The sequence below is a fragment of the Anastrepha ludens genome, chromosome 5 (genome assembly GCF_028408465.1).
Source record: "Anastrepha ludens isolate Willacy chromosome 5, idAnaLude1.1, whole genome shotgun sequence".
Taxonomy (NCBI): domain Eukaryota; kingdom Metazoa; phylum Arthropoda; class Insecta; order Diptera; family Tephritidae; genus Anastrepha; species Anastrepha ludens.
The window spans coordinates 6777430-6801367 of record NC_071501.1 but is presented as its reverse complement, the minus strand read 5'-3'; the positions used below and the strand labels follow the sequence as shown (position 1 = coordinate 6801367).

General features: G+C 40.3%; 5 protein-coding genes across 6 annotated transcripts; 3 read left to right on the top strand and 2 right to left on the bottom strand.

Moving 5' to 3' along the window:
- The first annotated feature begins 1501 nt into the window (after nt 1-1501).
- Nucleotides 1502-3491, top strand: LOC128863357 (cytochrome c oxidase subunit 5B, mitochondrial-like). The gene is made up of 3 exons (XM_054102481.1): nt 1502-1761; nt 2799-2972; nt 3099-3491. The coding sequence occupies exons 1-3, from the start codon at nt 1680-1682 to the stop codon at nt 3203-3205; spliced, it is 363 nt and encodes a 120-aa protein (XP_053958456.1). The 5' UTR covers nt 1502-1679; the 3' UTR covers nt 3206-3491.
- A 101-nt stretch (nt 3492-3592) lies between these two features.
- LOC128863356 (cytochrome c oxidase subunit 5B, mitochondrial-like) lies at nt 3593-4850 on the top strand. The gene is made up of 3 exons (XM_054102480.1): nt 3593-4363; nt 4419-4595; nt 4666-4850. The coding sequence occupies exons 1-3, from the start codon at nt 4246-4248 to the stop codon at nt 4767-4769; spliced, it is 399 nt and encodes a 132-aa protein (XP_053958455.1). The 5' UTR covers nt 3593-4245; the 3' UTR covers nt 4770-4850.
- On the bottom strand, nt 4790-6530 carry LOC128863355 (tRNA (adenine(58)-N(1))-methyltransferase non-catalytic subunit TRM6). Its single transcript, XM_054102479.1, has 2 exons — nt 5332-6530; nt 4790-5265 (listed from the first exon to the last, which is right to left on the bottom strand). The coding sequence occupies exons 1-2, from the start codon at nt 6281-6283 to the stop codon at nt 4856-4858; spliced, it is 1362 nt and encodes a 453-aa protein (XP_053958454.1). The 5' UTR covers nt 6284-6530; the 3' UTR covers nt 4790-4855.
- A 5787-nt stretch (nt 6531-12317) lies between these two features.
- LOC128863892 (uncharacterized) lies at nt 12318-16454 on the bottom strand. 2 transcript variants are annotated; one of them, XM_054103297.1, is made up of 5 exons: nt 16364-16454; nt 16101-16241; nt 15753-16046; nt 14037-14159; nt 12318-13969 (listed from the first exon to the last, which is right to left on the bottom strand). In XM_054103297.1, exons 2-5 carry the CDS (start codon nt 16176-16178, stop codon nt 13058-13060), a joined length of 1407 nt encoding a protein of 468 aa, XP_053959272.1. In that variant the 5' UTR covers nt 16179-16241; nt 16364-16454; the 3' UTR covers nt 12318-13057. The 2 variants fall into 2 exon arrangements, with proteins under 2 accessions (XP_053959272.1, XP_053959271.1); XM_054103296.1 differs by having other exon boundaries at nt 16101-16408.
- A 1046-nt stretch (nt 16455-17500) lies between these two features.
- On the top strand, nt 17501-20732 carry LOC128864245 (uncharacterized). The gene is made up of 3 exons (XM_054103812.1): nt 17501-18386; nt 18457-19991; nt 20047-20732. The coding sequence occupies exons 1-3, from the start codon at nt 17597-17599 to the stop codon at nt 20215-20217; spliced, it is 2496 nt and encodes an 831-aa protein (XP_053959787.1). The 5' UTR covers nt 17501-17596; the 3' UTR covers nt 20218-20732.
- The last annotated feature ends 3206 nt before the right edge of the window (nt 20733-23938 follow it).

Here is a 23938-nt window from a genome sequence, read left to right as displayed (position 1 = left end):
CTACTCTCGATTGTGGACAATATTTCAAATTGAATATGTATGTACATATATTTTTCGTGTCGTAGGTGAGGAGTTTTGCAAAAATAAGGTTTATTTGACCGATAATTTGTATATATGTTTGTAACAGTAATATACAAATGATATGGTTTGACAATTTCCGCGGCAAAAGATTGGCTCTAAATTATTGATTGGTCTGTTGCTTTTAAAATCCTGAAACTTTGCAAAAATCTATTTGTCAAGATCAAAAAGTATTATTATAGCTCATATTTTAAATTTGCAAAATACTCTATAGCAGGGGTGGGCAAATACTTTAAAGCGCGGGCCAAAATGAAATTTTCAAAATGTCTCCCGGGCCGGAGGACTATACCGCATATGCTTTGCACAAGCGGATGTTTTGGATGGAGTTTTTTCCCTGCCAATTTTTTTTTGACAAAAACACTAAGTATCATTTCAATTTGAATAAAATATGTCACGTAATTTTTAAAGAAATATTTTTATAAATAAATGCCTATTAGATAAACCAGTCAATGAAACATTTTATTTTGTTACTTATTTATGTCTTAATGATACAAATTATTTTATATTGACACATAGTTATTACAATTTAACATTTATATTGCATTTCGTAAATATAATAGTAAATAGAATTCAAAAAAGAAAAGAAAAACATCAAACGGTAAAATAAATATTTAAAGTTAATGCGAAACGTGAAATCTCGAATGTTCATCTGACATTATTTCTTCAAAATTAAGTTCCAAATCACTTGCAGCAATCCTTAATACCGAGTGTAGATTTTCGTCAGTAATTTGTGATCGATATTTATTTTTCGTGGAAACCATTAAAGAAAAAGTTCTTTCACAAATATATGTCGAACCAAATAAAACAAGGTATTTTTGAACAATGCAGGTCTTGTGTTATTGTACTATATTTAAAAAAATCTGTATTTTTCAATGATTCTCGCCGTGCTTGCAATGAGGGGAAATGATTTAATAATTTATTATTAAAGTTTTCAGCAAATAAACTTAGTTTTGTCATAAATGCTTTGACGTTTGAGTGCATATTGAAAGCGAATTGTTTTTTCCCTTGTAGATTTATATTTAGTTCATTCAAATATTTTACGATAACACACGAGGATTGTTTCAAGCTCACGACATCGTCCACACTAGTGTAGTTAGCCGACCGCCCATTTTATTAAGACTATTATATATACAGTACGCACACTAATAGTGCTGATGTCAACAAAATCTCATAAAAGAGTTTAAAAAAATGTATGTGCGGAATTTTTCAACGGGCCGGATAAAATTAGCAAGAGGGCCGGATCCGGCCCGCGGGCCGGCTTTTGCCCACCCCTGCTCTATAGAGTATTAATAAATTAGTATTTGAAAGCAGCGTACATTTTTGTCTGAATCTCGTATAGTCAAACTTTACAGTGCTGCCATTTTCAACTAGTAACTTCAATTTCGCTAATGAAAGCACCTCTGAAACTAGCTGTCACTTTGACTTTTCACCCTTTCAAGCAGCGACAACGAGCGAGCCAACGAGCTTGTGTGTGTGTTGGAAATTACGAAATAAACCAGAGTTTTTGTCAAAAATCGAACTTTTGTGTGCCATCGCAGATTGCGAGCATTTGCTGAATTCCAATAGAAAGCCAGTTAATAAATAACATAAATCAAAAGAAAATGGCAGCGACTTGTGGACGTTTGGCTTTGCGTGCGGCGACACGTCAAAATTTGCAATACACTCCAGTGCGCTTCTGCAAAAGTAAGAAAATTTTATTATAAAATGCTACCACTAGTAGATGAGCCTTTATTGTAATGAAAAAAGTTGCTTGGAAATAACCTATAGAAGCACACTGAGGCTGGACCACCGAAATGTCATGCCAAATTAATGGTCTCATATAGCACTTCACGCAAGCATTTTTCTCGTGTAGCAAACTTTTCTGTGCTAGATTAGAGGGGTCGGAATGCGAATGTTACGTAACGTGGATAAAGTGAAAAATGGAGTTCTTAAAAAAATTTTTCTGATTAATCTGCAATAAAAATTATAAATAAAAATAGTTTTTTCAATGCCAATGGGCAGTGTGACCGCGTTTATGTAACATTGACTATTGAATATTAGAGATTTTTATGGGGCGGTCAAGCGGTCACATTGCCAATGTGACTAGGGCTGTGAGCACTAAACCAAAATATTACGAATTCTTTAATTTATATGTGTTTATATGACAGATTAAGGTTGACTGACTAAGAGTAAATTCACCGCCGCCCATGTTTCGCCGATGACCAGTCTGTTTATGTAACCTTTCACAGTTATAATATTTCATGTCATTGAAATCATTTTCCCTACAGCATTTTTTTTTTTTTTTTTGAAAGGGAACGCCAGAGTTATTTACTAATGAATGTACATATATGTGACATAACCACAAAAATTATAAGCGCATTAGTATTTTTGTGCTTACGAAATTCTGGGATAAACTTCAGGAACACTTATTAATAGAAGCTTAATAGGTTGTATTATTGCGTTTTAGTCACGTCGGCTTTTTTCCATGATTCGCTAGTTGGTAAACATCATGTACACATCGGCTAAGGACAGTCAGCTGTTAGGGTGAACGGCCAAAATAACTTTCTATTGATATGGGATGTTAAATTCTTGAGCCATTATGAGCTGAGGGGCTTGTTTATTGACTTTTTTTAAACAAGTCTCAAGGACCTGTAAGTTTAAGGATTTTATTTCTTTATAAATAAATGCTACATTCCTCATACCATATTTTTCGATAATTACCTATAATTTATCCATTACAGTGATGAACGATCCCATGGAGCACGCTACCGGTTTGGAAAAGCGTGAACTTTTGGCCAAGGCTGCTGGTAACGATAATCCCTTCGACATGAAAGTGTTCAAACGTGGCGCTGGCACCAAAGAAACCCCCAACCTGATACCATCAGCATTTGATGCCCGTATTGTTGGTTGCATCTGTAAGTATATGTAAAATGAGTATATCGATAGTTTTTTACTGGTGTGATATATGTAACTACACTACACTCTTCATTACATGCGCGCAATTTTTCTGAACTTCCAATTATATTCACTCTTTACCCTAGGCGAGGAAGACCAAACCTTCGTGCAGTGGATGTGGCTGCAAAAGGGTACACCAAAACGCTGTGAATGCGGTCACTGGTTCAAATTGGTTGAGAAGGCTCCTGTTTAAATAAAATATTTGCAAATTTCATTTTACTAAGCAAAAAGTAACCAAATAAATTCATAAAACCAACATCAACAAATCCTTGAAGTAATAGTGAAATTAAAAAACGACAACTTAGGAACTTAAAGCAAAACTATGTGAGAAATGAATTGCACCGCTCTATGAAAGCTGCTTTGGTAAAGCCAACAATTCACCACTGGCCTATTATTAAAATAATGGACACTGTAATAAATAAATTTAACTGTATGTAATGAAAAAAGCAACAATAACACCTACAGTGTTTTAAGTAAAACTTGTATGCTTACTATTTTATTTCTACTTGTATCGGGTGAAACTGCTTTCGTTAACGAATGTCTTTTTGTTGCTTAACATTTTACGTTATTGTTCCTTTGAACCGAACAAACTTTTTTTGTCGGTAATCAATTTTTTATGACTGCTTTTATGAGCGGCATGTACATATATAATCTAAATGCAATTGTTAAAGCCAGAATTAAAGCATCGCAGAAATCGAGGTGTATTTGAAAAGTGAATGAAATAAATACATTTTATTTGAATTATTAAATCAAAGTGATGTGTTGTGGTAGCTTGTGAATATTACTTAAATTTTTATGTTATGGAAGAGCGCAATGCGTTGCCACATCATTCGAGGACCTTATCGAATAATATCCTAGTGTTATCAACTCAGTAAAGGAACGAAACAAACGTTGGAATAGACATGCATACTTCTACAGGGCTCCATTGCAGTTTTAATAGAAATCGTTCCCAAGATAATGGGCTAATCCTTACAGGGCCGACCCGGACTTAAATATGGCCAGCATTCCCCAAGCATTTATTTATTGGGAATGTGTATGCTGTTACCACAACAACCATACCTTTTAAGTCAATTAAAAAAGAACAATGCTGGCTATTTTTTTTTTTTACGAGTATGCTTTGTATTTTACTTCAAAGAATATTAAATAATAAATTTCGTACAGGAGCGAAGCTACCGGCGGCAATCGTAAACTTCGAAAATTACTCAAACCGAATAATAAAGATTATTTAAAAGTATGGCCCAGAAACTATGCAACTGCGTTTCTACTTTACCAAAAGGTCTACTCAATAATATCTTCGATAGCCTAAAGACATCAGTTTGCTGCTTCTCCAATACTCAAATACGTTTGGCAGGTATATAACCCCAAAATCTTCATGTTTGAATTTAACTGTTGCTCTCGCTCTGCAGATATGAATGATCCTATGGACCATGCGACTGGTATCGAAAAACGCGAATTAGAACAGTTTAAGGCGGGCAATAAGGATCCTTGGTTGCTTGATACGGTCTTAAAACGCGGCCCTGGCACTAAGGAGCAACCAACTATGATTCCATCCGCATTTGATGGGCGTATTGTTGGGTGTTCTTGTGAGTTATTCAAATTTGCTTTCAGATATTACAAAAACAAGCGTTTAACTTTCTCGCATTTCGTGCCCAGGTAAGGGGAATCGCTTTATAAATTGGATGTGGTTGGAAAAAGGTGAACCCAAACGATGTGAGTGTGGACATTATTTCCAGCTAAAGGAAATAAAGCCAGTATAAAAATAAAGTAAATGTTTAAGAAATGTATCTAACTTGGAATATAATTATTTACTCATTATATTAAAAACAAAATTTGTATGTTTATGTTATTCTATAGTGTATCCCGTCAATAGGTAACCACTGTTACCATTCATGTTAACTTCCGGATGTGTGCGATTAGGTAATATTTGGTAATAGCGCAGCCAATTTGACGTCAAGTGCAAGTTCGTGACATTTGAGCAACTCTTGAGCTCCACATATAAATCCATCAATAGCTCCTTACTTTGGCTATACAATACAATAGGTCGGGATGGTTTTACAAATGGTAATAAGGCTTGTACGATATTACTAGGATGCTCTTTGGCAGCGATCACAAGCGCATCGAATTTGGTGCGGATTAGTTCACAAGCACGTTGATTTTCCAATTGCCATTTTTGTACAGGCGCCGCTGTACTTGTTGGTACTAACTTCTTTGTCTCATTACTTTCTCCGTTGCTGTCGCTACTTGTAGACGTTGCTATATAAAAGAAAGAGGTAACATTTCTTATTTGCACTATGTACTAAATACTTTTCGATTACATACCCGCTTCGCCGTCGCTCAATTTCTGCTTTTTACTGCTAGGCTCTGCCTCTTCTACTGGTGTGGTAGGCTCCGTTGCAATTTCCGGCAACTCTTGTCCCTCTCCTTGATAATATGCGCGCAATACGGAATACAAATTCACCGAGATGCAACGCTGCAGTTGCTCATATGGCAAATTTAGCGCTAACACCGCCTGCTTCTGCGGCACATTTCCCGGGTGCATGTGCACCAGTGTCGCTTCAGTGCCGGCACCCATCGAATTCAGGAAGCTGGCTGGTAGCAAGCCATTTGTGCCACTTTCATACAACAAATAATTACCAAATGCGCTCACACCTGCATAGGAAATAAGCTGTGAGAGGGTATCTAATCGCATGCCCAACACTTTATCAGCATCTTGTCGGTAGTAAATCTCTGTTATTAATCGAAGTGTAGGTCGTTTTATCTGAACAAACTCAAAATATTTCTTCTCCTTTTTACGTAAATACTTCTCTTGGGAGTACTCCGTCTTCGAGTGAAACGTCTTAGAATTTTCGACTATCTTCTCAATAATCTTCGTCGAGTCACTGTGCTTCTCACGCAGTTCTTCAATATCTTCCGGACGTAAAGCTTGCGAGTCTCCATCGTCAATTATGTTTCGGTTATCTGCTCCGCTGGCCGATATGCCCAAACGTTCGCGTATATCACGCAATTCCAATTCACTGCACAACTCCAATGTGTGTAGGCGCTGGTTGCGTTGTCCGCGCTGCGTGGAAGGGGTAGTTTCTTTTGGGCACATTTTAAACGTAGCGCTATATGGCTGATCCAATAAACCCCGCAGCTCCAACTGTTCCTTGCCCAGCATGGACGTTGTATCCAGACTGCCGAACTTCTGTAATTTCGTATATTTTTGGCGCTGAATTACAATATACTCTCCAAGTTGAATTTTTGGCATTTCGATCACCGCTATTTTTGTCATGATTTCGGGAATACGTTTGGAGCTATTTCTAGGATAAGCACACAAAAAACAAAAGCCGGTATAAAAACACTTGCAGAAAAAGTTATCTGCACATGTAAACCAAACTGTCAATAAAGAAATGACAACACGCCAATTATAAACAAGCTGCCACGTTGAATGAATTTTCACGTTAATAAAAGATTATGATTCTCTAAATATTTTCAATTAAAAGTTCAGAAAATGGATTGAAGAAATTTGTACATTATATAAAAACATCAAAATCAAATATAAAATGTAATGTTAATCGCTTAATGATTTTCAACGAACAGCGCTCGTGTGCGGTGGACATACTATAACGCATCAACCCGAGTGATGCTGGCAGGTTCGACGTGTTTGTATTGCATACGACACATAAACAAATCGTGCTTGCCAATGGCTACCAGTCATTTGTGCCGACTTCTGCATATGGTTTCTTTTCTTGTATTTTATAAAACGTATGAAAATTTATATTTTATGTATGTACTATTGAAACAATAATATTATTTTTTGTTCTATTTTTAATTATTTTAATTTTTTAACAATTTAAACTTTCTGCATACAAAATAAAAGAACGTAATGTTTTTGGTTACATTTTTGTGAAAAAAAATCTGGGCGTCAAAGGGTTAAATGATTACATATATGGTCTGGCAACAGCGGTTCTAGGCGGAAGTTAATAACTGAATTAGGGCAGTTCCTTTTCTTGTTGTTGTTGTTTTTAACAGCATAGGTAGCCCTGTCAGTGTAGGTATATCACCGGTCGCCTTCGTCTAGCTCATCTAGGGGTAGGCCCAGGAAACATGAGAAGAGGTGGTTAGTGTCGTGCGGGGTACTTTTACATGCCGGCAGTTCCTTTTCTCTTTTGCTGCGGTTAAAAAAAAAAAAACTGTTCTGCCCTTCTTTTTCATTGACGCGTTAACTGCCTAAACGATTTTACCAAGTTTTATAATGAGCGACAGCCGATTTTTTTTCTTGCTAAGAGCAGAGCTCTCTGAAATTTCAATTGACAGATATGCATTCATTCCACGATATTTTGCTTAGGAGCTAATACAAGCTTCTTACAGGATCCTCGCAGCCGTATATGAATAGCTCTGTCGGTAGTCCGTTGTTGTTGTTGTTGTAGCAGCATAAACATTCCCCATACATATGTATATGGGGAATGCTGCTGAAGTGACAGTCCTTGGCCGGATATTAAGCCGGGTCGTTCCGGTAACGTAGAACCGACTGTCGTGGGAACGTCGGTAGTCCGTCGGCTTTGTTATTTTTTAATCGTTGCAATTAGTTTAACCATTGCAATTAGTACCACATCATTGTCGGGTAACGGAACCACTGTCAACCACCGTCTACCATTTTAAGATAAGAGTTGTTGTTGTTATTGTAGCAGCATAAACAATCCCCATACATATACTGGGAATGCTGCTGAAGTGACACACCTTGGCCGGATATAAATCCGGGTCGTTCCGGTAACGTAGAACCGACTGTCGTGGGAACGAAGAGAGTTTTGGATTTTTCCAATGAATATTTTATTTATTATTATAGGCAAATTTTGAAGTATATGTACAGGCAAATATTTATTACACCATCAACTATTAATAAATGATAGAAATGTCTCTTTTAGCTGCGAACGATAAATAGCACCAACCAAACAACCAACTGCTATCGAATACAATCAAACTTCCACTAACTCTATCAACCTGCACGAACGCGAGGAACAAAAATACTAGAGCGACGTATACACGCTGCCTTTTTGTATCAACAATCCCTACGACCAGCACACACTGCGATTGTTGTATCAACGCGTTGTACAGTGCATACATGCAATTACAGGCAATGCCCCACAGTCTTTTTGAGATATTAGTTGTTGTTGTTGTTTTAACAGCATAGTTAGCCCTGTCAGTGTAGGTATATCATCGGTCGTCTTCGTCTAGCTCATCTAGGGGTAGGCCCAGGAAACATGCTGTTTCGACGGGCTGGGTCCAGAGGGAGAGGGGGGTTAGATGAGTCGGTTTGAGGGGGCATGTGAAGAGGTGGTTAGTGTCGTGCGGGGTACCTTCACATGCCGGACATGTGTTTGGTATGTCGGGGTCAATTCTGGATAAGTAGGAGTTTAACCTGCTACAATATCCAGAACGTAGTTGTGCCAATGTTACACGAGTCTCACGGGGAAGCTGGAGCTCTTCATCTGCAATAGGTGGTGGTTGGACTCCGATTACGGCATTCACAGTACGGGAGTTCATGAAGGTGGTAACGGTCTCCCGGTGAATGTCGTTTATTGACTGTCTGAATACTGTCCGGTCCAGTAGGTTTCGGTCAGTTTTGTCCTGGAGTTCGTCAGCGTAGTCGAGGAGGTGTCTCCTGACGTGCCTGGGAGGCGGCTCGGGCTCAAGCAGGTGTCTGCAGGGGTGAAACCTGCGGTAACACCCCAGCAGGAACTGCTTGCTGAGCAATTTGTTGTGCTCCGCGACTGGGAGCATTTGTGCCTCGTTGTGCAGGTGTTGTATAGGTGACATCAGGAGGCACCCGGTCGCTGTCCGAATGGCGGTATTCTGACATGTCTGAAGCTTTGTCCACTGCGAATCACTAGTACCAGGCGACCAGACAGGCGCAGCATAGTTTAGAACCGGCCGGCCAATTGCCTTAAATGTCGAAAGCAACAGTTCTTTGTCTTTGCCCCAAGTGCTGCCGGCCAGCGATTTGAGGACCTTGTTGCGATTTTGGACTTTAGTGGCAATTGCGGTTGTGTGCGCAGAGAAGGAGAGCAAGCTGTCAAAGGTTACACCCAAAATTTTGGGGTTATTCACAGTCGGTATTGGTGTGTCGTCGACTTTTACCTTAAGGGACAGCTTGACCTCCTTTGTCCAGGTGGTGAAAAGGGTCGCCGTGGACTTGGTGGGGGAAAGTTGGAGATTCCTCGCAGTGAAAAAGCGAGAAAGGTCGGTGAGGTAGTTGTTCACTTTGGAACACAGGCCATCGATGTCATTGCCCGACGCCATTATCGTGCAATCGTCAGCGTATGAGATCAGGGAAACTCCCGCTGGTGGTTGGAGGAGCTTCGAGATGTAGAAGTTAAAAAGCAAGGGTGAAAGGACACCACCCTGCGGTACGCCTTGCTTAATCTTCCTCTGCTTAGACATTTGATCTCGAAAAATCACTGACGAGTGCCGACCGCTCAGGTAGTTCGCGGACCACCTCTTCAGCCCTGGCGGGAGTGTCGACTGATAAATATCATCTAGTAGCGTGGAATGGCTGACTGTATCGAAAGCCTTCTTTAGGTCCAACGCTACTAGGACAGTCCTCTCGCAGGGGCGGTTTTGGTTAAGCCCGCGATTTATCTGGGCGTTTATGGCGGTGAGTGCCGTGGTGGTGCTGTGCACTCGTCGGAATCCGTGCTGATGTAGGGCTGGGGCCAGGTGTGTCGTGTAGAGTGGGAGTAGGAGGGCTTCAAGTGTCTTCACTACTGGGGAAAGGAGAGTTATCGGTCGATAAGACTCCCCTTGGTTGGCGGGTTTCCCAGGTTTCAGTAGTGGGACCACTCTCCCTGCTTTCCACTTGTCAGGGATAATGAGAGTGGCCAGAGACAAATTGAAGACCCTTGTGAGGTATCCTACTCCCAGGGGTCCCAGATGCTTCAGCATCAGCGCGTTCAGTCCGTCAGGGCCAATGGCTTTCGATGATTTCGACTTGTTGATGGCCCCCTGAACCTCATCACCGGAGAAAGTAAGTGGCGCACTGTCGTTCGTCAGTTTGTGCAGCCTTCTGCTAACACGACGTTTGGTTCTATCGCACGGAGGATGCAGTGTAAACAGCCGGCTAAAATAGCTCGCGCATCTCTTCGGGTCCGACGAAGTACAACCGTTGAAGGTGATAGCCACCTTGTCGTTGTGTTTCGTCGGGTTCGACAGGGACCTAACGGTGGACCAGAGCTTACTCACTCCGGAGGTGAGGTTACAAGTCTTCAGGTGCTCAACCCTTTTAATCCGCTTGTGTTGGTTTACCAGTTGCCGGATCTCCAAATTGAGATCCCTTATGCGGGTATCCCCGGGATCGGCCTGGCGTAGGTGGTCACGCTCGTTTGCTAAACTGGCTGCTTCTGCTAGGAAATGAGGACGGATGTCCTTATAGCATCCAGCTGGGATGAAGCGAGCCGCAGCAGCTGTGAGCACCTTGCGGAATGCGCGTTCGCCAACGCGCACATCAGTGGGGATGGGAAGAGCGGCGAAGGTGTCCTCGGTGAATTCCGTGAAGCCGGCCCAATTAGCTTTTTTAAAGTTAAAATAGGACCGGTGGTTCGCGGAAACGAAGTTGGCAGGTCTCTCAATCGAGACGATAATGGGCAAGTGGTCTGATGCAAGCGATAGCATAGGTCGCCACGTTATGCTATTTATCAGACCCGCGCTAGCTATTGTTAGGTCAGGCGAGCTGCTACAATTGCCCATTACCCTGGTGGGGGCGTCGTCGTTCACTGTGCTGAATGTCGAATCGTCTATCTGCTCTGCCAATTGCTGTCCCCTACGATCATTTGGCAGGCTTGAATGCCAAAGATCGTGATTCGCATTAAAGTCACCTACAACCAATCGGTTTTCACCTCTGATGAGCGCACCTATATCAGGGTGATATCCTGCCGGGCAGCAGGTGACAGGGGGTATGTATATGTTAAAAATTTCGAGCTCGGAATCGCCTGTCCGGACAGCTATGCCTTGACATTCTAAGGTGCTGTCCCTGGGGTCGATTCCTTCATCGATAAGACGATACTGCACAGTGTGGTGGACTATAAACGCTAGGCCACCACCGTTGTCTCGCTCGCGATCGTGTCTGTGCACGTTATAGCCATCCCTGGTGATCAGAGATGACCTAGCGTGCAACTTTGTTTCTTGGACCGCAGCTATTTTGATACTGTGCCGGCTCATAAAGTCGACTATCTCGTCGACCTTACTCGTAAGTCCGTTGCAGTTAAACTGGAGAAGCTTGAAGCTTCTCGGTGAGGTCAGTGTAATCCGGGGGGTGAGGGACGCGTGGGGTTGTCTACGTTGGACCTGCTGTGCAATCCACTGTGGTTGTTGCGGCCTGATGGTGGTGGGCGGCCGCGCCTCCGGGGGAGGTAGTGGGTGCAGAGCTCTGCAGCAGGGGGCAACGTAGGCAGTTGTCCACTCACGGGTGGTGTGCAGGCCGGAACATCTCCGAAAATGGCACCAGCCACTGCAGGAATTGCATTGGACTGATACCAGATTCCGAGGTATTACGGTCTGACACACGGAGCAGACTGTACGGGGGACCAGGAGCTGCTGGTTTGTCCCCGCACTGGGGTTGGAGCAGGAAGGGATGGGAGGGGTTGAAGGGGAGTTGTGTTGCTCCGATAGGCTCCTCACCGTGGAGGTGTGGGTTGTGGTGGCGGTTGGTAGTGCCGGCCTATCAGGGGATGTGGTGGCCGTGGAGGCATCAGACGCCTGTTGGCGGGAGCAACACGTGGCCTGAGCAGGTCTTAAGGTGGCTCCACCCGTTGCACTTATTGCACCTAACCGAGGTGGAGTTCGGGTGGAGCCGTTGATGGCAGACGCAGTAGTAGAATACTTCTGGCCCAGGGTTGGATTCGACTCCAGCCCTGAGGAGAAGCATTTGGAGCAGGTTTGCTGCAAGAGTTTGCTCCTGTGACGTAAGGGGTGGGGTTATATACGATACACTGGACAGGGCTAGTGTACTGGGGCGGCAGCCCTTGGTCGGGAAAAACCCGAGTCATTCCGGTAACGTAGAACCGGCTGCCATGGGAATTGAGATATTAGTCTTCTTCTTCACTGTGACTTCCACCGTTGCTACCAGTCAACAAGTGTAAGAAGTGTTCTCCCCATCATTTGATTATCCCGTAGGCGTCAGATACCTGGTCACCGCCTTTATTATTTTGTATTTTCCGAAAATGTTTAACTGGAAGACCGAAATGAGTGAATGTTTGTTCTAGTGTAGTTGTTAGTTCATTCTTTGCCAAAAATGAATTTGTTTGCTTAGATGCAAAAAACAAAAACTGACGTATTTTTGCTTTACGCTGCTTTATTAAAATATAGGCATCAATTCTTAGTAACATTTTATCATCATTTGCTATGCAATTCACACTCTCTACTACAGCATAAAATTTTCAAGTTTTAAGCATAAACTTTATTAGTATTGTATTAGGGGAAAGTTTGTGCACTATTGTATGCATAAAACAGTGAGCAGTGAAACTTGAAATATTTTCACAAATTGATTAGTTTAAATTTTAATTACATAAGTTAAGAATTCTTTGTTTTTATATTTCATCACTTCGCTTTCGTATAAAAAATAAATTTACTTTCAGTTTAATTCCTTCGATATCTAAGATTTCATTATCTAGCTTTTAAAAACTCATTAAATCAATATGGAACTATAATTTTAGTTACAAAATCAGTTTATATATCAGTTATACATTTTTTATATTACATATTTAAAATTGGATAAATATAACAAAGCAATTAAATGTATTTTGTGTAAATAGGTCATAGTTCTTCCCTTTTGTTTTTGGGCGATATATTGGTTGTTATTCATAAAATAAACCAAGTATATAATTTAATAAAAAATCAAGTTAGTTGAAAATGTCAATTCAATTCGTATATCAGAAAATAATTTCTCATGTCTATATGTATGGAAAGAATTCATTAGAAGCAAGCATATAAACCATTTGCTAACGAGAGACTTATCAATCGTACGTGTCACATGTGCGTTGCAACCCAGTTGTGTAGGGTATGTTAGCATATACTAAATAAATTTCAACCACGTTAATGGCAAACGCACAAACGATGGTTGAACTGTGTCACCGAACATTTGCCAGAACCCAGACGTTGTGCAGTTGTCCAAACTCCAAACACTCCATCCGACAAAATCACTGGATTGCTGCTTTTTTTCTTGTGCTGCGGATATATAGTCACCTTGATGAGACATTTTTAGTTCCTCCAGAGATTGTAATAAACTGCCTAGCCTGTCATCCGCATATTCCTCTTTGAGCGCAAACCAATTACGTACAAAATCGATGCCAAAGCACGTAGTGTGGCAACCATTCTTCGACTTCTTATTTCCATTTGTAATGCGTTGCACTGCATCGGGCAATGTCAAGCGTGTCGCAGACTCGATTTCATGTTGACGTTGACGCACTGCCTCCCGCTGTTCCTCCTCCCGATACTGACACTCCAATTTCGAGAGTTCCGCTTCAACATTCAAAGCGGTGCAGGTATCATTTAGTGTATTCATATCGCCGTTTGTTACGGTTGAGGGAATTGCTGCCGATGATGCCGTTTCGGTGTTATTAGTCCGCCTTAGACGCTGTTGCACATTCAACTGCGCAGCCTCATACTCTACTATATGTGTAGATTGTTGAACTGCTACATTACCACCTATTACTGCTGACACTGCTTTTCGATGTAGCGCAGTACCTGGAATTTGGCTGGCCAAGAAGAAGGCACCAGCTATGGTGATAACACTTGCTGCATAACTGACCGCCATTACGGCAATATTATTCAGTATAAATTTGGCCAACGTAAAGGAGGGTAGCATCTGCATTAGTTCAGAGTAGGTAAGCCAACCACGCCGTAATCCTTCACGCCGTGCAAGTTGCTTCTCTATACTTCCCAATTTCTCGAAGAACACCTCGTTCGATATGTATATATTCCATTCCTGCGAAGAAGAAACCGTAAATATGTTTGCCCAAAAATAATATTTGTATTAGTTTAAGTCTACTCACTATAGCACACAAAAATTCCAGTTCTAATTTCTTCAGTCTTTTCTCACTCATATGTCCGTCCTCAGCCCAATCGCTCAAGTAGATCTCCTCATCGTGGCCTGCATAGAATTTTGTTGATATCATCTACAAAATAGAAATATAATATAAAACATATGTATGTAGGCCAAACTATATAAACATTTGTATTGCATTTCTAAAACAGCAAGCACTTTTTTACTAAAGCGTATAAATCTTCCAATGGGTACAATGGTCATTTCCACACTACCATGCGGAAGCCCATGTGATCCCTAAAACAACAGACATAATTCCCAAAACCAAATAATTCCGCGAATTGGATCGTAAGTGCGTTTTATTCCTAGGGCTTTTTCTCCGGGTGTAAAAGTAAGCGAATTTAGTATAAAGTAATAATAGCATTACCATTCCTAGCTAATCAAACTAAAGTCCAACATAGTACTTAGCCCAGATGCACCTATAACTGGGCTAGTTTAACAAAGGTGCGTAACGTTCGAATTACAATCGGTTCTACGTTACAGAAACGATCCGGAATATATCCGCTCCAGTAACACTGCTCAAAAATGCATGGCAAATATTTTGTACTGCTACAAGACAACAACAACGAATGCCGAGTATGGCAATCGAGACTTTAAAAGTTATTTATATTTGTCAGAAACTTTAGTAAGAATTTCATAATGGAAAATAGATATATGGTATGTTGGGCATCTATCTATTTTTTTTTTTTTTATAGAGGAATGAAGAGCTTAAAGGCTACAAAGAGTAGCAAAAAGATCAAAAGGAGAACAAAATACATAGGTTTGGTTTTCCATACATACATAAAAATGAACAAAAGAAATAAATAATTAGCGCATACACTTCTTCTAGGCGTTCGTCCGTGCTTCTCCTCCTATTTGTGACGTGTAGCTTGTTATTGTTCCACAAATGGAAGGACCTACAATTTTAAGCCGACTCCGCGCATCAAATGTTTTTTTATGAGAAGCTTTTTTGTGGCAGAAATACACACGGAGGGCTACCATTGCTTGCTGACGGGCAACCACTGTTAGAAAAAACTGTTTCTATCATTTTGCTGTTTCATGCAGCGAGATTCGAATCTACGCACTCCCGAACGGTAGTCACGCACAAACCCATTCGGGTATGGCGGCCACCAACACCATACATGCATACATCTGCAAATTTAAGTATTTCTATTCAATCATTGGATTTGATATATATATGTTGCTCAGAAACATTTTTTCGTTACTTATTATCACGCTTCAAATGGTGTTTGATATTATTGTGATTTAACGAAAAAAATGATAAAGAGGTGCTACAATTTTGATAGGTGTGTTAATATTATTTGATAATTGTTAAGTGGCGCGTTTTAGTAGGTTGATTACTGCATAAAGAATTATAATTTAATATATGAAAGAAAAATATCATTAATATACATATGTATTTTTAGAGATAAAAACTGTCCATTTTTTAGCAACTGCGGGAACGACGGGCGGAAAAAAATTATTTTTTTCAAGTCTAAATATTTCACTAATCATCTAATACAAAATTTTTTTTTCTTTCAATGCCTTGTAAATAATAAGCAAAGTTATAGCGGCTACTCAACAGGTTGCCAACTTGGCTTGCGTAATGACTAATACAATGAGTGACAGAACAAAAACGTGAACAAACGGTGAATCTGTACGTCATACTACCACTTCATTTACATACCATCGATACAATAAAAAGTTCCTGTGGTGTTATACGCCGCACATAACTCGGATCTGACACATTCAGACGGTCCAAATAAATTAATGCCATTATGAGCGAACACGGGGAAGCGTGTACACTTCCAGCCGTCACTGTATTCAAACGATTTAATGAGTGTCCTTTGTGCGGTGCAGAGAATAGTTCCGATGCATATTCAGCGAGTGGCCGTGACACTTCCATTTCCTCCATCAGTGCATCACCACCGAAATAAAGGGATTTCCGTATACGATCAATGAATTCTCCATGCGGCATCACCTGTAAACACATGTTGATATACCACTGTCCCCTAGCAAATTAATAAAAATCTACCTGATTGGCTTTTGCGGTTGAGCCGTATGGCGCACCACCATTGGCATTGCGCTTTCTGGCGTTACGCCCGTATGCCATTTTTATTTGCGTCGCTTGTCAATAATGGCTCCTGTTCTCAGCTAAAACGTGACACGATTTTCACTACAATTTTGTAAATGCGCACAAACGGTTTACCAAATAAACAATTTTTAAACAAAAAATTAAGAGAAATCTAAAATTTATAGAAATATCCTTGCAAATTTAAATAATAAACTTTCACATACCGTAATGGTAAAATCCACACGATTGTGAATAATTCACATCAAGTAAAAATATTTTGTTCCCAGTACCCTTTCTTCGCAGCGGGATAGTTCGGAAATTCTAAGCTGTTGCTTAATTTGTCATTATGCCCGCAGGGTTGCATTAAGATTTTAATTAATGAAAACCTGGGAGATAGTTAAGAACTTTATTCTCATGACTCCTCAGGCGCAGAATTTCTGAAAACAGGAACCTTGGGAGGATTAAAAGAAATCGGACCAAGAACACGACCTTGTAGAACACCCAAGAACCCTCTAAGAGATAACGCTTGTGGTGTTTCATTTCAGCAAATTACAATCTGTTCGAGCGATAAGATTTTAGCCAAGTAAAAATATAGAGTGAAGCGTAATACATTTGAGTTTATGCAATGAAATTACATGTGACTGTCGATCAAATGATTTCAAGAAATCTGTGTAAGTGATGACGATTCGGAAATTTAAACGCTAAGTGACAATATTCAAAGAAAATTTATAAATTTGTAACATCCACTGAGAAACCCACGTTGGTGCGATTGTAAAATAGATTTTGTAGCGAAGGTACAACTCAAGGCGCATTCATTAAAGTCGATAGCACTAGACCATTAACAATGTTCTTTACGTTTGATTGTCCAAGCAAAGTATTGAGAAACTAGAAAACAAATAATGAATTCGCCTTGCTTCATGTTGAGCTGACAGCCACATGGACACGGCGAAAGAAAATAAACAACTCAGCTGATTTATCAACACCACCTTTAATAGATTCGCCGTGGTACAACTTAAATACCTTAATCACCTGATTCGAGAGATAAGAGCAAAGTGTTAATTTATATTTCATTCATCTAACGCCAAGGCGAATATAGACAAGGTGGCGTTTTTTCATCAACCAATTGGTGTCTGATTGTTGAAGTAAGAGTATTTGAATATTCATCTCGTCATTTGAAATTTCGTAATTTCCCATCAAATTGTTGTCGTATATTAGTAGAATAGATTGCAAATCATAAATGAATACTAAAACAGCAAAAAAAAAATTAAATAAAAATGTTGTTTTAGTAGAATAGATATCACCTTGTATATTTTCGCCTTGACTAACATTAATGGTAATTTTGAAACACATCCGATAGCATCGCTTCTAATTTGACATATAGCAATTTACCGCGAAAATATATAAACAAATCCTAGTTTCAGCATCCGTTCAAAGAATTTACTCAATTATGGGAAATAATGAGTGATTCCGAGTGTTTTGAATTGCCAAAATGCGCGAGCACTTCAGGATTAGATTCCTCAGAGCGCGCATTCGAAGCGATGGAAGTAGATGAGGAGAATCAAGAAGATACTGATGACAACGAAGATAAGGAATTTGAAAAGCTGCTCTGGTCAATTGATGATGACACCCTCTTTCAGCCCCTTGGTTTAACCAATCACGGCACAGACGCCGGCAAAACAGTATTTGTTACATGGAATGAGGACTACCTAATAAACTTCGTATTCAAGCGCGCAAAGCGGACAAATAAAATTAGTTTGACTAAGGTGCGCATACCGATGCCATTTGGAGAAATCATCAACGATATGTTTATAATCGAGATGAATGCTTTGCTACTTATGCGTAGTGGGCGAGTATATTATTTTAGTTCTGTTAAGTCTATGCATGCAATAGACTGGCTGAATGATACTGGAGGCGGCGTGCGTTGCATGTCTGCTGCCCCAACAGCGGGATTCAGTTGTATACGATACGTGGCGGCGCAGACTGCGCTCTTTTTGGAGATGTATCGAGATGTGCCAGATATAGGACGTAGTGTACCTGTATTATTACAGCGTTGCGACATCACATTTGATGATAAAAACCTTTTCAACTGCTCATGGGATGATGAACGATATACACTAGTTTCGAGAAAAGTTACGGCAAAGAACAAAACATTTCTGCAGTACTTGTTGATGGGGGAAATGGAATTGAAAGAGGACCAGTGGATCCACATATTTACGGTTTCCTCTGTTGTATTTGCATTGGTTGTAGGTACTTGGTATGCTGTTTAAAACCCGGTTATTAAGTAGTGAATTAATGATTTGGCTATTTTGACTTTCAGCTGGTGTGGAATGCAGCGCCGTTGATGATGGTGAGAATGCGCCTGATTGCGACTACAGCATACAGCAGCTATGTGCCTATGCAACAAATGTTAGTTCGATACAGCTGGACTGTGAAGAGAATCGTTGTCTGATATTTTTGCAGTGCGGTACCATTGACATTTGGTATTACTCGCACTTTACCTGTGGTTTACGCCGCATGCAGCATTATACTGGCGCACAGTATAGTCATCACGTGTATGTGCCCGCTACGCGCTGTTTTTATTTCACTGACGAAGAGCAGGTGGCCCAATTGCATTTCAGTTATGACGCCGAAATGGACAGTTGTCAAGTGCAAGAGACGTATAAAGCGATACCCGGCATGGTGGCATGCACTTGGGTAGAGACGCAGCATCAGTTGATATGCCTAAGTTGCAATAATATTTTTTATAAAATAAATTTCGAACCAACGCATAACGCTAAGCACTCTTTTGCGAACTCTACCGGTTCGGCTGCAGCAGTTAGTACGGAGTATGAAAATTTGCAAGTACTTTACGAGCTGACACCGGCTCGTTTGTCACGTTTGCTCGCAAAAGTGGAAAAGGTTAACGAATTGGTAAATCTGCCAGCGCGCATGCACGCCGCCGTCGAGAACGAATGTGTGAAACAGCAGCTCCTTGGTGTGCTCTCGGATAGGCACCTCTATCGATATTTGGCGAAAGCGCGTCTAGCGTACAGCATACAATTACCAACAGCAGCTCAGGAAGGAGTAATCATGTTGTACGCAAACAACTTCTACCAATTGCATCATGATAGCTATGCGGCGCTAATCTACTTGCAAATCGACAAAAATGATTTACTGCATAGCGGCGACAGTCTATGGCATTTGCACATAGATGTTGACTGCAGCGATAGCTATATGCTGCACATCCCCAGCGGGTTGTTGAATCAACAATTGTGTATAGCATTGCCCTTAATGCGGACTGCGGGAAAATTGCTGGCTGAGATCAAAGTGCAACTATATACTTTGGTGTGCTTGGAAGCAGATTTTGTTGCTATCAACCTTCCCATTGATTTGGAAGTAAATTCGAGTACTTTTGCTGAACTCTTCACGCGTTTTAAACGCTGCGTGACTATTTGCAACGACTATGATATTCCAAAACTTATAAAAAGTTTCTTCAAGCATAGCAAAAACAAAGTAGTGCAAGCGAGAGCGAGCGAGGAGGTTAATTTAAATATGGATAATGACCAAAAGTCTTCCACTACTTTGGACGTAGAAATGCTGTCACATACATTGCGGCTGCCGTCGACCTGTACTTTCAGTGCAATTGCTGCGTGCTTCCAGGTACCAATTACGGCACAGCAGAGTTTTGATTTGTATTTTATGTCTGCAGCAATTAAAATCGCACATATAGTGGAAGAGAAGCATATTAAAATGGAAAGCGTTGATGCGATGGCCTTGTATTACCTAAAAATTCAGCTACTCATAAACATGCCTGAGCTGTTGGTGAATGGTGGTGATGAGAATGGTGCTGAAGAAAGGCAGCAGATGTTGATAGTAAATAGGTTAAATGATAATTGCTTAAAAAAATCTAACTTTTTCTTATTTTCAGCAACTCCAATGCGATCTGACAAGTTGTGGGGCTGCTCTTCTTCAAGTGCCAACTTTTGATGAGAATAATGCGGATGAGGAGAGCGACACAATTCCACGTGTCATGCAGATGCAACAGTTGAAACGAATATATACGAAAATGCGTAAAGACTTTCATAGATTGTACAGTTGATGGTAGTGGGGGAAAGATGTGTGCTCCCTACACTGTGTGTGTGTTCCTTCATGTATTAAGCCACGGGCGATACTCCTAGGTGTCTCAGTTAAAGAATCTCAAGTTAAATATGTGGACAATTTAATTAAATTAAAAAAAAGTATCTTTGCGGTTGTAAATGCAATCACAAAAATACCGCCTCACATTAAACATACACATTTAGCTTAGATTTTGTGAGCTGCTGGAAAATACATGATTTCTGATTGTGCTATAAGTAATATTTTTTTTACATATATTCATAGTTCTTTTAAGAGTTGTATTATGTCACATATTAATACACTGGATGCAAAATACAGTCACTCATATCTTATTTGATACAGATCCTGTTTTTTTGTAAAGTATTCTGTATTCCATAATATTTAGCGAAAGTGGAAGAACAGAATACGTAGATATCTCATTTATTTTGTTTGGCTACTCATTTCATTGTAACGCAAAAAAAAAAAAGAAAACAGAAAACGTACAGAGAATTTTAAAAAAGAGCAACAATTTATTTCTAAATTTTAAAATTTTAAGGTTATTAGTTTTTTATTGGGCATCCTTTATTATCACTTACAGCTTAAAGTCTTCGTGGTATGGAGTCAACCAATTTTTTGTATGTTCCGGACTAATTTGGTTCCAATCTTCAAGTATCGTTTTTTTAAGATCAGATTTGCTTTGGATGTCAATTTGTCTTCAAGACCGACCACAAATTTTTGATGACGTTCAAATTCGGTGATTGCGTAGGAGTTTCAACAATATAGCGACATTTATAAATTAACTTCTTCTTCTTAATTGGCGCGATAACCGCTTACGCGATTTTGGCCGAGTTTAACAAAGCGCGCCAGACGTTTCTTTCTCCTGCTAACCGACGCCAGTTAGACACACCAACTGTGTGTCTTCTCCACCTGATCTTTCCAACGCAGAGGAGGCCTTCCTCTTCCTCTGCTACCACCAGCTCGTACCGCATCGAATACTTTCAGGGTCCATTCGGACAACATGACCTAGCCAGCGTAGCCGCTGGATCTTTATTCGCTGCGCTATGTCTATGTCGACGTAAAGCTCATACAGCTCATCGTTCCATCGCCTGCGATATTCGCCGCTGCCAACGTACAAAGGTCCAAAAATCGTCCGCAGAACCTTTCTCTGAAATACTCCAAGCGTCGCTTCATCGGATGTTGTCATCGTCCAAGCTTCTGCGCCATACGTTAGGACGGGCATGATGAGAGCCTTGTGAACTGTTAGTTTAGTTCGTCGAGAGAGGACTTTACTGCTCAGTTGCCTACTTAGTCCAAAGTAGCACTTGTTAGCAAGAGAGATTCTTCGTTGGATTTCAAGGCTGACATTGTTATCGGTGTTAATGCTGGTTCCTAAATAAACGAAGTCCTTTACAAACTCGAAATTATAACTGTCAACTGTGACGTGGGTGCCGATACGCGAGTGCGCCGACTGTTTGTTTGACGACAAGAGGTACTTCGTTTTGTCCTCGTTCACCACCAGACCCATTCGCTTTGCCTCTTTATTCAGTTTGAAGAAGGCAGAACCAACAGCGCGGTTGTTAAGGCCGATGATGTCAATATCATCGGCATACGCCAACAATTGTACGCTCTTATAAAATATTGTGCCTGAGCGATTAGGTTCTGCGGCTCATACGATGCTCTCCAACATCAGGTTAAAGAAGTCACACAACAGCGATTCACCCTGTCTGAAACCTCGTTTGGTATCAAATCGTTCGGAGAGGTCCTTCCCAATTCTGACGGCGCTGCTGGTGTTGAGCAACGTCATCTTGCATAGTTTTAGTAGTTCGCCTGCATGAAATAAGCTGTGAGCCACTATATGTAGAAGTATGTACACTGAAGAGCAAAACTGTAACAAAATGTAATACAGTGCACTCGCGGTAACTCGAATAGCCGCTAAGTCGAACGACGTGCTAACTCGAACACATTTTTTCCCCTATTGACTTCTTTGTAACTCGAACAATAAGAAAGCGCTATAACTCGAACAAAAAAACAAATTTATTTGTACACACATTCTTTTCAAACATGTACATTTTGTACATAGATACATATGTAATAGTATATGTATATAAATTATATGTATACTAGTGTATTGTCCATATGAATATTTCGGCGTTAATATCCCGTTAGTTTTCTGGGAACAACATCTTGCATTGACCAAATTGCTTTAAATTTGTCATTTGTAGTGTATCAGTGCACGTGAGTAATGGATTGTAAAAGGTTGAAGTGTTTAACATTAAAAGAGAGGGCTGAAATCCTTAACAAAATTAAACGTGGGCGTAGTGTTACTTCTCTAGCGAAGGAATATGGGGTAGCCAAGTCCACCATAAGTCTTATAAAAAAGAAAGATAAGGCAATTTATGGCTTGCACTAACGCTACCGGCAACCATAAGCTTAAACTTCTCGTTATTGACAAAGCAAGAAATCCTCGTGTTTTCAAAAATTTTAACTGTCCGGTGGAGTACAAAAATTCCAAATCAGCCTGGATGACTTCGGCGATTTTCAAAGACTGGTTTCATAATTCGTTCGTGCCGCAGGTAAAATCCAGATTCATTAAAACAATTTTTTTAACCAAGTTAAATGACTTAAATATTTAGGTAAGAAAATATTTGAAGATGGGGGACTACCTGAGAAGCCTCTTCTTCTAATTGATAATGCCCCATCACATCCCAACGAAATCGAATTAAAGTCCGAGGATGGTTTAATTTTAACTATGTTTATGCCGCCGAATGTGACACCATTGATCCAGCCAATGGACCAAAATGTGATTCGTATAACGAAACTATACTACAGAAATTTTCTACTGGCTTCCATTTTCAACAATCGATCGAAAAATCGATATCGATGACTGTTTTTTTAACATAGCACACTCAATTGATAAGTCGAACAAATTCGATAAATCGAACAGCGCCTGTTTTAATTAGTTCGAGTTATCGCGAGTGCACTGTACTTTCTATTTCAACACATTTTTTTTTAGACATGTTTTAACAAATCAAATATTTTTTTTGCATAACTTTATTGGCATGTATGTACTCTCTCTCTCAAACCGGTTTGGTGTCAATGCAACAACAACACTAGTAGCAAGCAATAATGCAAATAAAGACAAATGTTACAGTTTTGCACTCACTCTTAATTTTCAAATTTTCCGTTATTTTTCTCGTAATTATATATTTGGTGGATTTTTAATTATTATAAACGTGACCGTGAATAAGACAAAATGTTAAATCGGGAAGTACAAGCCAAATAATTGATTTGCTGAAGAAGGGCGAGTCTATAAGAAAAATAGCTAAAAAATTCGAAGTGAGCCACATGGCTGTGCAAAGGCTGCGGAAAAATGTACCAGACGCTGTTCCCAGTAACAAAGGAGGCCGGCCAAGGAAGATAAGCGACCGCGATGCCCGCCATCTGGCAAATTTGGTAACAAGCAGCAAGGCGGAAGATGCTGGATATTGATGCCAGTCAGTGGACAGCCAGGCGCAGCCTGTCAAAACTGGGGCTAAAGGCAGCGGAGAAGAAAACCAAGCCAATGCTGACAAAAAGACATGTGCGGTTGAGGCGGGATTTTGTTGCGGCTCACCAAAGCTGGACAGTTGAAGATTGGGATCAGGTACGTCTTTATAAATAGATTATAAAAGACCTTTTTTTCATAAAATTTCAAAACGATTGCAGGTTATTTGGTCTGATGAAAC

Coding starts and splice junctions, on each gene's coding strand:
- LOC128863357 (XM_054102481.1), top strand. CDS start 1,680: ATGGCAGCGACTTGTGGACGTTTGGCTTTGCGTGCGGCGACACGTCAA. Junction 1,762..2,798: donor TCCAGTGCGCTTCTGCAAAA/GTAAGAAAATTT, acceptor TATCCATTACAG/TGATGAACGATCCCATGGAG. Junction 2,973..3,098: donor CCGTATTGTTGGTTGCATCT/GTAAGTATATGT, acceptor TCTTTACCCTAG/GCGAGGAAGACCAAACCTTC.
- LOC128863356 (XM_054102480.1), top strand. CDS start 4,246: ATGGCCCAGAAACTATGCAACTGCGTTTCTACTTTACCAAAAGGTCTA. Junction 4,364..4,418: donor TACTCAAATACGTTTGGCAG/GTATATAACCCC, acceptor CTCGCTCTGCAG/ATATGAATGATCCTATGGAC. Junction 4,596..4,665: donor GCGTATTGTTGGGTGTTCTT/GTGAGTTATTCA, acceptor TTTCGTGCCCAG/GTAAGGGGAATCGCTTTATA.
- LOC128863355 (XM_054102479.1), bottom strand. CDS start 6,283: ATGACAAAAATAGCGGTGATCGAAATGCCAAAAATTCAACTTGGAGAG. Junction 5,266..5,331: donor ATTGAGCGACGGCGAAGCGG/GTATGTAATCGA, acceptor TCTTTTATATAG/CAACGTCTACAAGTAGCGAC.
- LOC128863892 (XM_054103297.1), bottom strand. CDS start 16,178: ATGGCATACGGGCGTAACGCCAGAAAGCGCAATGCCAATGGTGGTGCG. Junction 16,047..16,100: donor CAACCGCAAAAGCCAATCAG/GTAGATTTTTAT, acceptor ATGTGTTTACAG/GTGATGCCGCATGGAGAATT. Junction 13,970..14,036: donor TGGAATTTTTGTGTGCTATA/GTGAGTAGACTT, acceptor TCTTCTTCGCAG/GAATGGAATATATACATATC.
- LOC128864245 (XM_054103812.1), top strand. CDS start 17,597: ATGAGTGATTCCGAGTGTTTTGAATTGCCAAAATGCGCGAGCACTTCA. Junction 18,387..18,456: donor TGTATTTGCATTGGTTGTAG/GTACTTGGTATG, acceptor TTTGACTTTCAG/CTGGTGTGGAATGCAGCGCC. Junction 19,992..20,046: donor AAAGGCAGCAGATGTTGATA/GTAAATAGGTTA, acceptor TCTTATTTTCAG/CAACTCCAATGCGATCTGAC.